This window comes from Schistocerca cancellata, chromosome 4 (assembly GCF_023864275.1).
Source record: "Schistocerca cancellata isolate TAMUIC-IGC-003103 chromosome 4, iqSchCanc2.1, whole genome shotgun sequence".
NCBI classification, from domain to species: Eukaryota; Metazoa; Arthropoda; class Insecta; order Orthoptera; family Acrididae; genus Schistocerca; species Schistocerca cancellata.
The window spans coordinates 632,069,926-632,083,679 of NC_064629.1; the positions used below are offsets into that span (position 1 = coordinate 632,069,926).

Consider the following 13,754-nt stretch of genomic DNA (forward strand, 5'->3'; position numbering starts at 1 on the left):
CAATCATTCTGAGACCTAGTCTTGTAGTAATGAATACATCTAACACTGATAAGTAGTTTACTTTGAAAAACATCATAATTTCATGTTTATAATAAAAACATTCTTCAAACTACATTTCTGTTTTATTGTTTATGTTAAGTGATTTTATTATTTTTATCAAGTTAAGTTGAGTGCCACAACATTAATTACAAATCCCAGCAAGTATTGCTGCATGTCATACTTACATCTTGAATTTCAGTATTCTGAATCCCTGTAAAAATTATGCAGGATGACTAAAACACAATGTTTCAAACACTACAGGTTTATTCCTACCTCTAGGACATTTAATGGACAGTAACAGAGTAGTGGTAGCCCCCTTTTCACCCCAGACAATAAAAGAAACATTTGTCATCAGTGTTTGTTCAGCAGAGGGAAGAGAACTGATGCCATACAGGTCCTTATAATAAGATTGTACATTGGTGTCCTGCATTTTTCCAAACCTCTTCTTACTGTCTTAGGGCATGGGGGCACAAGATTATTTTGACTGTGGTATATTTATCAAGTGCAGATTTAAAAGTTCACAGTGTCTTTGTATTATTTGGGAGAAATTAGCTACCATCTCATTCATTGCATAGTCAACCATACACCATGAAAACCTTGTTAATATGCACAATATTTAATCATTAATTCATTCATTTAGTCATCATGTTCTGTAGACCCCATCAAGAAGGAGAACCTACAGAGATGTAAAATGAGTCACAAACTTAAACAGTATATGGTACCATATTAACAATAAACTGTCACTGCAGGTCTACTGCTTAATCCTGTTCACACTTATGCTGTCTAAATTTAATCATGTAAATAGGAAAGAAAGCTGCTACTTTGAGAAAAGCTACTGTCACCTCAGTTATACTATACATCTGAAGTTTATCTGCTATTAACAGCTTGATATTTACTTGATAACAATGCTACACAATGAGAAATGCCTCCAAGGGCATAACACTCTGAGCTGAGCTTCTTGGTTAATTTATCTATCTTCCAACTCTATTTTAACTTGTTATCCAACTGTACCCCCAATGACTTTCAGTATATGACCATTAATGTCTCACTACCATTTTAACAGGTCTTTATGGCTGGTTTGAAATTGCAAAATATGAGTGTTTGTGAGAGTATGGCCATTAGCTGTGATCCACTTGTAAAAGAGTTCAGCTATTAACTTCTACAGTTGAACTTGGACCCTCAATTAGTATGCTTGTGTCAGCAGCAAATATTACAGCTTTTGAACTTCCCTTTAAAATCACTGGAGGATCATGTGTGTGGGTTAGAAACAAGAGTGGGCTTAGTTCTGATTCTTGTAGCACTCAACATGTTATGTTTCCCCATGCTGAGTTTAGTTTCATACCTGTAACAAAGTCTGTTAATGAGACCATCCGCTTTGTGCTATGAAGATAACACTCCATCCTGCAAGAGGGCTACTGTTAATGCCATAATACTTTAGTCTGTCAGTTAGAATTTTGTGATTTGTATAATTGAAGACTTTAGTAAGGTCACAGAATATATGAAGAAGGTAATTTTCCTTATTTCCTTGTTTAGTTCTGTTTGCACTTCATTTGTAAGGTTTTGTATTGTTTTCTATTTGGAGAATCCTTTATAAAAGCCCAACTAAGAGGCAGTTAACAAGTTCATGCCAGTATTTGATCATAGGTCACTTTCTCAGGAACTTCTGAAAAGACTGAAAGGAGTCTATACTTAGTGTTACCATCCTTTCTTAGCTCCAGTTTTGTAGATGGGTGCTACTACCGGTACTGCAGTTTTACATCTGTCAGGAAATATGTCCTGAGTCACTGATTGCTTACAACGATAAATTTAAGTTGATCCTATCAAGTCAGCAACTGATTTTAGTATTCATTAAGAAATGAAATTATAGTCAGCAGAATTATTACTTTTTAGTGGACTTTGCAAGCTTCTCAAAAGTTACATTTTTGAAACTTAAGTCTGTTGGTGGTGCATGTAGTGTCTGATGAAGTAAATCTAATGCGTCTGTATTTGGTTGTTTAATACTGGGTGCAGTGTTTGCTGCCACAATGATGAAGTATCATTGAATTTGTTGCCAATGATTTGAAAGTGTCATCATTTCTGCCAACATTATTTTCTGGATGCTCAGTTTCATTTGGGTTACTATTTTTGTTTCTTTCTTGTTTAATAATGTTTTACCTTATTCTTTGCATGTTTTACTTTTCTAACACAGTATATACAAGGTATGTTCACAAAGTAAGTTCTGTTTGGTTATATAAAACAAACGTGTACAGATACAGGAAAAATATTTATTGCACAAAAATCTACAACTGTTAAACTACTTTTCTACATAGCTTCCAAAATTTTGTAGGCACTTGTCATAGCATGGCACAAGTTTTTGTATGCCTTCTTCATAGAAGGTTGCCGCCTGTGTATTCAACCATGTGGTAACATGTTCTTTCAGCTTGGCATCATTGTTGAAGTGTTAACCTCTGAGGACAGATTTTAGGTGTAAGAAGAGATGAAAGTCACTAGGAGTGAGGTCCAGTCTGTACAGAGGATGATTGTGTGAACCAGTTCATCAGTGACAACAGACAGCCACTTCATTCTTCATCATGCACTTGATCACATCCTTCATTGAACCGTCTGACCCATCTTCTAACCATTGAATCACTCATAGCAGTTTGTCCATAAATCTTGCAGATTTGACAATGAATTTCCTTTGGTTTAACTTTTTTTGCATTTAGAAAACGAATCACAGATCTGATTTCACACGTGGCGGCGTTTTCAATTACAGTTGACATTATAAAGAAGTACTACAAAGCACATGTTGGCAGCAGTGATCTGGAAATAGTGTACATGTCTTCTCCTTGAGTCAGAGTAACTACCACACATGCTCAGAGCTTGATCGTAGCACTGCTGTGGATAGAGATAGAAAAGGAACTTACTTTGTGGATGACCCTCATAAATACTGCTTTTTTAAAATGACAGACTGGAGGATTTTACAAAACTGGTGCTACCCCTAATGGAGTTTCAAATCTTGACAACAGTCTGTTCTCTAAGTTAAGCAGATCTTTCTCTCTTCCTAACACAAGGCACTCTAATCCCAGCTTTGGCAGGTGATCACTAAGATTTTAAGTCACTTCTGTCAGTGCATTTCTGTGGGTCTCCTAAATCTGTTACTATTTGGAATGAATGGAGAATCATATCATCTAAAAATCTCTCATAGGCACCAAAATTACAGTCAGGTAGATGGCTATCAGTTGTACAAGTCCAGAAAGTCACAAGACTTTCAAAAAATTTGGTTTAAGCCTTCCCTGACACAGAACCAGATTCGATGATCAGTTCTGGGGTCAATGCTAGAGGTTATGAGCTTCACTGAAATTCTAGGAGTGAGGATAATCTGCCCAACCTCCCCTGTCAGTCACTGGAATGATAAAAGTACGATCTCAGAGCCCAGATGCCAAGCATCATCTGCTGCTATGTGTGTCACAGTATGTAGCAGGTTCCAAAGCTGTTCCCTCAGTGGCCATCAGAACAGCATCTTCAACATGTTTAATGAGGACTCATGTGCACAACTAAATGTAGAAGGTGATATTTTTATCTCTTGCTGCAATTCTTCTTAGGGGTGCCATTATTTGATGTACGTTAAAACTGCTAGTGCTTAACTGATTCTTACCCTTCTGTGCTTGAATCCCCCAATACAAGACACACCATGCTTCTCAACACATGAAGTGCATTGCACTGGGATAGTTTCAGTTTCAGTGGGAAACAGTATCTTGAATGTATTGCTAAAGGGGATGGGTATAGAAGCTTGGGTATAGAATCTTGAGGTCTTACTGTTCCCTGCATTTCTTGTGCAGGACCAATAGACCTGCTACTAACATGCCACTAACAGTCAATTCAACAAGTAGTTCAGCAGGTATGTACACTTTCAAAATTGTTTTATGTTTTAAATTTAGAAATTCAGATGCTTAAAAACAACTGTTTTAGTATTAATTTATGTTCAATTTGCATTCAGTCTTTTAGCAGCCCTTTTTTGGTGGATTGCTTATGATCTTAGTGGTCATGGTAGTGTGGTGGTGGTAGTAGATTTCATTTCAAAGCCCCTTTCAAACACATTTCTTTAGACTGGATAATGACACTTATTATCAGAAAAATTGCCATAATCATATAGCACTCACTCAAGACATTTAGAAAAACCTAGAGCTTTCTTTACTATGATGGAATTAAGGAAATCATAAAATAAACTATTGTAGATCACGTAAAATGTATAGTTCACTTGCCTTTCTTGCTGTTGCATGAGAAAGACACAGTCTTAATCACTGCTCAAATTTTCAAAAGTGTATAAGCCATGTGAACATTTGTTACTGTCAAAACTTTTCATTCATTGCTAGAAATAATTAAAGTCATCAAAAGATCAAAACAAATTGCAAAATGATTTAGAAAAGATGTCTGTATGGTGCAAAAATTGGCAATTGTCACTAAATAACTAAAAGTGTGAGGTCATCTACATGAGTGTTAAAAGAAATCTGTTAAACTTCAGTTACCTTATAAATCAATCAAATCTAAATGTCATAAATTCAACTAAATACCTAGGAATTACAATTAAGAACAACTTAAATTGGAAAGAATGCATAGAAAATGTTGTGGTAAAGGCAAACCAAAGATTGTGATTTTAGAATACTTAGAAGCTGCAACAGATATAGTACGCTTGTCCATTCTCTTTTGGAGCACTGCTGCATGGTGTGGTATCCTTACCATATAGGATTAATGGAGTACATTGAGAAATTTCAAAGAAGAGCATCACATTTTGTACTATCAAGAAATAGGGGAGAGAGTGTCACAGACATGATACAAGATTTATAGTGGACATCATTAAGACAAAGGCATTTCTCATTGAGGAGGGATCTTCTCACAAAATTTCAATCACCAACTTTTTCCTCTGAATAAAAAATTTTTTTCTGATGCCAACCTACATAGGGAGGAACAATCAGCATAATAAAATAAAGGAAATCAGAGCTCACACAGAGTCCCCGGTGATGGGGAACTGTCCACAACCTGCTGCTCGGCAACATCCAGGTGGAAACACAAAAGTTCGTCCCTATTGAATGCCAGATCAGGACCCATGGGAAGGCGAGACAGTGCATCAGCATTCGCATGTTGAGCCGTCGGCCGGAAATTAATCTCATAATATAAACGAGACAAGTAAAGAGCCCAATGCTGGAGGCGGTGTGCAGCCTTGTTGGGAAGTGACGTTGATGGATGAAACAAGGAAACAAGTGGTTTGTGATCCATAACAAGATGAAATTTGGATCCATAGAGAAAAACACCAAACTTATGTAGAGCATAAATATTGGCCAAAGCTTCTTTTTCAATTTGAGAGTACTTTCGTTGGGCATCCGTGAGCGTTTTGGAGGCATAAGCAATGGGTTGTTCAGAACCGTCAGAAAAACAGTGTGCAAGGACTTCACTGACCTCGCATTGAGAGGCATCTGTGGCAAGAACAACATGTTGGCCAGGTCGATAAGTGGCCAGGCACGGGACCTGTTTCAGCATAGTCTTCAATTTCTGGAAAGCCGTTTCGCATGACGCAGACCAGTGAAAAGGCACATTTTTATGCAACAGACGATGCAACGGCTGAGCCACCGAAGCAGCAAATGGTAAAAACTTGTGATAGTATGCTATTTTCCCCAAGAAGGCCTGCAGTTCCTTAACAGATGCAGGGTGAGGAAGGGCATTGATTGCAGCGACAGTTTGCTGAAGAGGACGAATACCATCCCGAGAGAGTTGAAACCCCAAGTACATGATAGATGCCTGAAAAAATATTGATTTCTGAAGATTACACTTAAGACCAGCAGTCTGTAAGACATGAAAAAGTGTGTGGAGATTTTGAAGATGTTCGTCAGTGGTAGAGCCAGTGACAACAATGTCGTCCTGGTAATTTATACACACAGGGACAGTGAGCAATAATTGTTCCAAGAATCGCTGAAACAGAGCAGGGGTGCTGGCAACCCCGAATGGCAATCGTTGGTATTGATAGAGGCCGAAAGGCATGTTAAGGACCAGAAAATGCTGGGAAGCAGCGCCGAGAGGAAGTTGATGATAAGCTTCTGACAGGTCAAGTTTAGAAACATACTGGCCTCCAGCAAGTTTAGTGAACAATTCTTCAGGTCGAAACATAGGGTAAGTGTCGATAAGGCATTGAGCATTTACAGTGGCTTTGAAATCACCACAGAGACGAATATCACCATTTGGCTTAGCAACGGCAATGACAGGAGAGGACCACTCACTCGAAGTGACAGGAAGCAAGACCCCTGAAGCAGTGAGATGATCCAGCTCCCGTTTGACCTGATCATGAAGGGCCACAGGAATGTGCTGAGCCCAAAAAAACTTAGGCCGAGCAGTGGGTATGAGTGTGATATGAGCTTCAAAGTTGTTTGCATGGCCTAACCCAAGAGAAAAAAGGGACAAAAATGTTGTCGACAAGGAATCCAATTGAGCATAAGGAATAGCATCAGAGATGATATTGACAGTGTCATCTATGGAGAACCCAAAAACACGAAAGGCATCGAAACCAAAAAGATTCTCCACATTACTATGGTTGACCACAAATATGGGAACAGCACAAACAACAGATTTGTAAGATACCTCAGCATCAAATTGTCCCAAGAGAGAAATCTTCTGTTTATTTTAAGTCCATAATTGTGTAGTGACAGGTGACAGGATTGGAGAACCCAACTGAAGATACGTCTGAGAATTGATGATAGTGGCAGCAGAACCAGTATCCACCTGCATGCGAACATCTCGACCAAGTATTTGGACAGTGAGGAATAACTTCCCTGAAAGGGAAGAAGTACAATTGACAGACAACACAGAATCAGAATCAGCGTCATGTTCATGAACATCATGTATGCGGTCGTATTGGCAAACGGATGACATGACCCTTTTTTTTGCATTTGTGACACACGGCCCAACGTTGTGGACAATCTTCTCGTGAATGTTTCGTAAAACACCGCAGACATGAAGGAAGTTGCCGTGGGTTTTGCTGCAGTTTCTTAGAGGTTTGCTTACAGTTAGGCCGAGGCTGTGCTTGGGAACACACCACACGCTTCGTCAACATCGCACAGAGGTTGTATTTCCCCGACATTGCCCCATGCCTCTATTTGCACTCCAGCGGCACGAGAAATTTCAAAGGACTGAGCGATGGATAGGACTTCAGCTAGAGTCGGATTTGCCAACTGAAGGGCACATTGCCTAACTTCTTTGTCAGGCGCCGATCGGATAATAGCATCCCGTACCATGGAATCGGCATAGGATTCTTTGTGAACTTCAGTAACAAACTGACACTTTCTACTGAGGCCGTGAAGTTCAGCAGCCCAAGCGTGATAGGATTGATTCAGTTGTTTTTGACAACGATAAAAGGCAACACGAGAGGCTACCACATGCGTTTGCTTTTGAAAATAGATGGGCAGAAATGAGCACATTTCAGCAAAGGACAAAGACGCAGGATCTTTCAAAGGAGCCAATTGCTACAACAACCGATACATTTGAGGTGAAATCCATGAAAGGAACAGAGACTTATATGTTTGTTTGTCCACAACATGAAATGCCAAGAAGTGCTATCGAAGACGTTTTTCGTAATCAGACCAGTCTTCTGCCATCTTGTCATAAGGAGGAAAAGTATGTAGAGACAATGACGAGAGATGCCGCGACGAAATCACAAATCGCATTTGTGAGAAGCGTTTGCTGTTCTATGAGACCTTGCAATAGTTGCTCTAAAGTAGCCATGGAAACATGTGTGTCAATGATGGAAAAGAAAAATCCCATCCCCATCACCAATTGTTATAACTTCAAGTTGAACAGATATATTTCAAGGAAGACGCAATACATGAAAGTCACAGATCAAGTAAACAGAGTAAGACGTGTGTACACTTTAACAGTCAAACCATAATTGAGTCCAAGTCTAGCCGCCGCTGGCTGGCTGGCCGCTTAGGTGATGCTGCTGCTGCATGGCTGGCAGACAGCGCCGCATGTAGAAGACGCGCGTAACTGTGCGGCGGCACTTTGAAAGATCGACGAGTCACAAGACGAACATGCATGCAAAGAATGCACAGGCATGGAAATCTTGCATGTGCATTGATTTTCAGGTAGATGGCAGATACCATCAGTCGTACTTAGCCACCAGCAAGGTTTAACCACCTGAAGATGTCAGACTGTTGCTCCGAAGCAATGTGGAATTTGCACAATGTCATCTGATGGCAAACCAGATGCCATGGCAAAGTTTCTCTATTCAGAACACTCTGCTACGGAATGAAATGTGTTTTCTGGAACTATTTTGGGCTTTTCCCTGGTATTTTAATTACATTTTAACACTTCATTTAGGAATATTTTCCTGGATTCAAGTTTTTTTAAGGTGTAGTTAAGCTTTGAACCAGTCTGTATGATCATATAAGTCTATAGACTATGTGCTGAATATTAGTGTAGTGATACATGAAAGTACAGGTGAAACATCCATACATAGTAAGGTATGTAGAGAGGTAAAAGAAATACGATGCCTAAAAAGGTTACAAAAATATACAGTCTTTTCATAATCAGTTGGTTTGTTTCACAAACATGGTGAAATATGAGGTGTTAAAAATAAGACTGAAAGCAGATCTTCAGAATTCTTCAGGCATATTAGAATGGATGAAAGCCATTTTGGTATACCTGAAGATTCTGATTCATAGTGGTATTTACAGAGTAAAATGTTTGATTATGCACCAGTAATGGAAAAATAAATATTCAGAGTTGATTAACAGATGACTGTAAACCTCTTTCTAACCAATGTGTAACTTGTTTCTCAATGCTTCTTGAATAGCTCACTGAACTTATCCAAAACCAATGTAGTGGGCAAGATAATTCTCTGACACAGTTTACACTTAAATATGGTACCTTCTGACCGGAATACAGAAATATTGTCATCTTAAATGGTTGGACATTTTATAACAACAAAAAATAAATAATACTGGCACACTAATATCAACTAATTTGGCACTGAATGAAGTAGAATGAGGGAATTCAGGTGAGTGAAAAACTTACTGTAAGCATCATGTGCACATTGAGTGATGTAATTTGTAAGCTGAGAAGTAGGTAGAGACTGGTATCAGAAATGATGTACTTGTGGATCAGGCTAGGTGGGGACAAATGGCATTTAAATAATAAAATAAAAACAATCAGTGGAAAAAGCAATGCAAACACTGTTATTTCACTAAAGTTTAAAAGTTTACCTGATTTCTTCAATTTAATAATCAATAAAAGGAGTTTAGAATTTCTTAATGTGCTAATCTGCTCCCATTGATAGTATACTACAGTTCCAGTAGAATGAAATGCTCTTTCTTTTCTAAATATCAAGTACTGCACAGCCTTCAAAGCACTATTACCAGGGCAAAATTTCTGATAGCACATCTCACTCAATAAAACAGGAAAGTGGTAACAGTCATGCAGGCTGAATCTATGTAATAATGTAGATGTAAGATTTGAAAGCATTATGATGTAAAGCTTGTATGGTTTTAAGTTGATAGTGACTAGGAGTATTGTTATGAAAGGGTGGAATGCCACATGTTAGCATTATATGTAATTTAGATTTGACAACATAATAAATATGATGAATGGGTTTTGAAATAATTAAATTGAGAAAATGGAATAGAACATAGCCCCTGTCCACCTAAGTCTACTTGACTCCAGAAAACAATGGACTACTTGATTGGAAACTTGTCCTAGATCAAGACAGTGGAATGTTTCCACATTATTGTTGATTTCTGATTTTAACAGGTTTATCTGTTTTTCATCATCTGCCACAATATATAGCCAAGACATTTATGTATTTTGTGAAGGCGTTATTGACTTTCATGATATATAGCCAAGACATTTACGTATTTTGTGAAGGCATTATTGACTTCCATGATCAATTTATTGATGTTATAGTTATTGAGCATTTCTCAGAATTTGAGACATTCTCTGATTCAAAAGAAGCAATAAATATTCTATGAATACTGTCTGATACAATTGTAATACCAATTTGTTTCATAGTCCATTAGTTGTTGCAGGTGACTAGTATGATTTTGAGTAATATGTGTTAATGCTTTCCCAATTTGTTCATCTTCAGTTGACTCATCTCTGTGCATGAATTCCCTATGTTATTATTTTGCTGTATAATATGAAGGTGTGTGTTTCTTCAGTGTCTGCATAGTAGTACTATCATTGCCTGACATAATATACATTGCAGACATAGACATTTTGATTCAAACTAATTTTTATATTTCATATTGATTTACAGTTAATAACATTTATCACAAGCTGTCACTGTTTCATATACAGGGTGTTAAAAAAAGGTACGGCCAAACTTTCAGGAAACATTCCTCACACAAAGAGAAAGAAAATATGTTATGTGGACATGTGTCCAAAAATGCTTACTTTCCATGTTAGAGCTCATTTTATTACTTCTCTTCAAATCACATTAATCATGGAATGGAAACACACAGCAACAGAACGTACCAGTGTGACTTCAAACACTTTGTTACAGGAAATGTTCAAAATGTCCTCCGTTAGCGAGGATACATGCATTCACCCTCCGTCGCATGGAATCCCTGATGCGCTGATGCAGCCCTGGAGAATGGTGTATTGTATCACAGCCGCCCACAATACGAGCACAAAGAGTCTCTACATTTGGTACCGGGGTTGCGTAGAGAAGAGCTTTCAAATGGCCCCATAAATGAAAATCAAGAGGGTTGAGGTCAGGAGAGTGTGGAGGCCATGGAATTGGTCTGCCTCTACCAATCCATCAGTCACCGAATCTGTTGTTGAGAAGCGTATGAACACTTCGACTGAAATGTGCAGGAGTTCCATTGTGCATAAACCACATGTTGTACTTGTAAAGGCACATGTTTTAGCAGTACAGGTAGAGTGTCCTGTATGAAATCATGATAACGTGCTCCATTGAGTGTAGGTGGAAGAAACTAAAATGAGCTCTAACATGGAAATTAAGCATTTCCAGACACATGTACACATAACATCTTTTCTTTATTTGTGTGTGAGGAATATTTCCTCAAAGTTTGGCTGTACCTTTTTGTAACACCCTGTATGTTAATACAAACTGGATCATGATTTCTGTGCCATGCTCCGTAAGGGGGATTGTGGAGTATCAGTGTAGATGTAAATGTTATGAACAGATCACAGCTAACATTGTTTTTATTAAGAGTGTGAATTTTGTTTCACAAGGAATCAGAACAGGCTTCTGGTGATCTAGTTGCCATATGGGATGTGCCTCTCAATGATGGAGTTCATAGGATTGAATTTGAACATGGCACAGCATCTGGTAAACGCATCGTAAGAGTTGATGGAAAAGTAAGTTCTTATCTTAATTCGAAATCTACAAAACCATGAACTTAAGGGAGATGCATGACTTTACTCTATCTTAGAGATGTTCTTTCTTTGCACATATTTTAGTTATTTCCTTGAATGTATTTTTACAGTGGTCTCAGGAATAGCTGAATGTTGTGTATCGTGTACATATGAGGGTGTAACTAACTGAGGTAATTATACTGAAAAATCTTCTGCCTTTCTGTAAAATCACAAAGCTGCTCAGAATAAGATTGCAATGTTTGTTGAAAATATGGTGCTTAATGTAACAAACAAATTAGAAAAAAAATGAAATACCCCATAAAATAACTAATGAAAAATGGGTCAGATAGATCATTTGTATCTTGCTGCCTTTTTTTTTTATTTACAAAGCAGGATAGATGCTGATAACTTTAGTTTAATGATCTATGCCAATTGATTGGTTGCTATTCAAAAGGAGCATACCCATGATCTGAGATAGGGGTGGGGGAGGGGGGGGAGGGGGTTACAGTGACTAGTGATACAAGAAACAACATCACAAATAGAACCCAGAGCCATCTGACATTTTCAGCTGTAAAGAGAACAGTGACAAACTGCAAAATAGTTTTGAGGTTTCATGATAAATGGCTCCATATACACTTATTACCAATCAGTATCCATTACATGTTACAGCTTTCTTCAAATTGATATATCTGTTTTTGTGGCACAGCAAGAATTCGAGTTCAGTAGGACAGCTACCCTCCTCTGTCTCTTGTTGCATATGCCCATATTGCTGTAAACTACACCAGCCTCTGGAACAGCTACTTGGGCTTCTCCACCAAATAGATTTCAGGACCAGTTAATGTACATTATATCATTCACTCACATTTTTAATGAAGAATTTCAGAGTTGTTATATCTACTATCATTTCCCATGCTCTCATATGGTCAGTACAAACTTTTTTGTTTCCAAAAACTTCATCATAGGAGCAATAAGCATGTGTACCACTGTAAACAATAGGGAAAAGTGATAGTTTTTGATAGTTTTCTGTTTATCTCCTTTGATTTTCCACATTCTATAAAGTATATTCATTTCTTCACAGCTATAGGGAAAACTATTTTTCCCTTGGTGGTCTAGTAACCCATTATTTTAGAGCATGCAGTTGGAAACAGGAAGTTATTGCTTTAATCTCCAGCAGCTAATGGGATTCAAACAGTTGTTTTGAGTTTTGTCTGTGGAAAAGTCTTGCATATAAATTTCATTATAAACTAAATAGTGGTTTAAATTTCATGTAAAACGGTTATTTTGTGAAAAATTGCAGGTAACCCCTTATCACAGAGATAAAGTGTTGAACATACCTGCAGAGTTGTATTGGTGAAATATTTCAGGGAAAACTTGGAGAAAGTTGCACATAAAGTTTCTGATCATGCTATGGTATTAGAGAGAGATTGCAACATACTAGCTGCAGACTGAGATATTCAAATGATTGGGGTGGTTAGTAAGGACAGGGATTTATGTGATATTGTTTTATATACCTTACCTGAAAATTAATTTTAGCACTTAATCTGAGAGTGACTCATGATTACCTGATTCTAACAAAAAATGCTAAGAAGTTTTGGTCTAGCAATAAGTCAGTAAATGGATGAAAGCCATCTATCCATTCATGACCATACTGGCATGAAAACTGAAGATGTCAGAGTGTAGGGCAGGATACTAAATTCCATTTTCTGAAATTGTTTCACTGAGGAAGACCACATTACAGTTCTTCCTTCCAGTTATCATATGAATGCCAAAATAATAAATATCAAGATAAGCACTAGAATAGAAAATCAAGTAAAACTACTCAGCTGAAGAAAGGTGACTGGATCTGATGGAGATACCTACATGATTCTACATTGACTATACAAAAAAACTTATTACTCAGAATTCTATCACAGATAACTGAATGAATTACGTGTGGCAAATGTTTGGAAAATGTGTAGATCATTGCCATTTCAGAAAGAGTCACTGGATAGTTGCATGCAACAACACATCAATATCAGTAATCTCAATCTGCAGAATTTTTCAAACTAGTATATTATTACCTTTCTGGGGATGAAAAATCTCATCTGTAGGAATTAGCATGGATTCTTGAAAGAAGAGTTTTGTGACACTCAGCTCATTCTGTTCTGCCACAAACCCAGAAGACAGTAACTACTAGTGTCAGGCTGATGCTTAGTTTCTTGACTTCTGTGAGGTATTTGGTAAAGTTCCCATTACCTCCAAATGAATAAAACATGAGCATACTGAATATCAGATCAGATCTGTGATTGGATTGAGGAGTGACAAGCAAATAGAACACATCATGTCATTGTGTTAACTTCAGAGTGGTGTTACTGGACCATTACTGTACAATATTTATA

General features: G+C 37.7%; 1 protein-coding gene across 1 annotated transcript in view; it reads left to right on the top strand.

The window, feature by feature from the left end:
- LOC126183831 (fas apoptotic inhibitory molecule 1) overlaps nucleotides 1–13,754 on the top strand; it is a 65,872-nt gene that overhangs the window by 9,130 nt on the left and 42,988 nt on the right. The window contains exon 2 of the mRNA XM_049926088.1: nucleotides 11,254–11,379. Coding sequence (XP_049782045.1) covers nucleotides 11,254–11,379 — 126 coding nt within the window. The remainder of the gene's footprint in view (nucleotides 1–11,253; nucleotides 11,380–13,754) is intronic.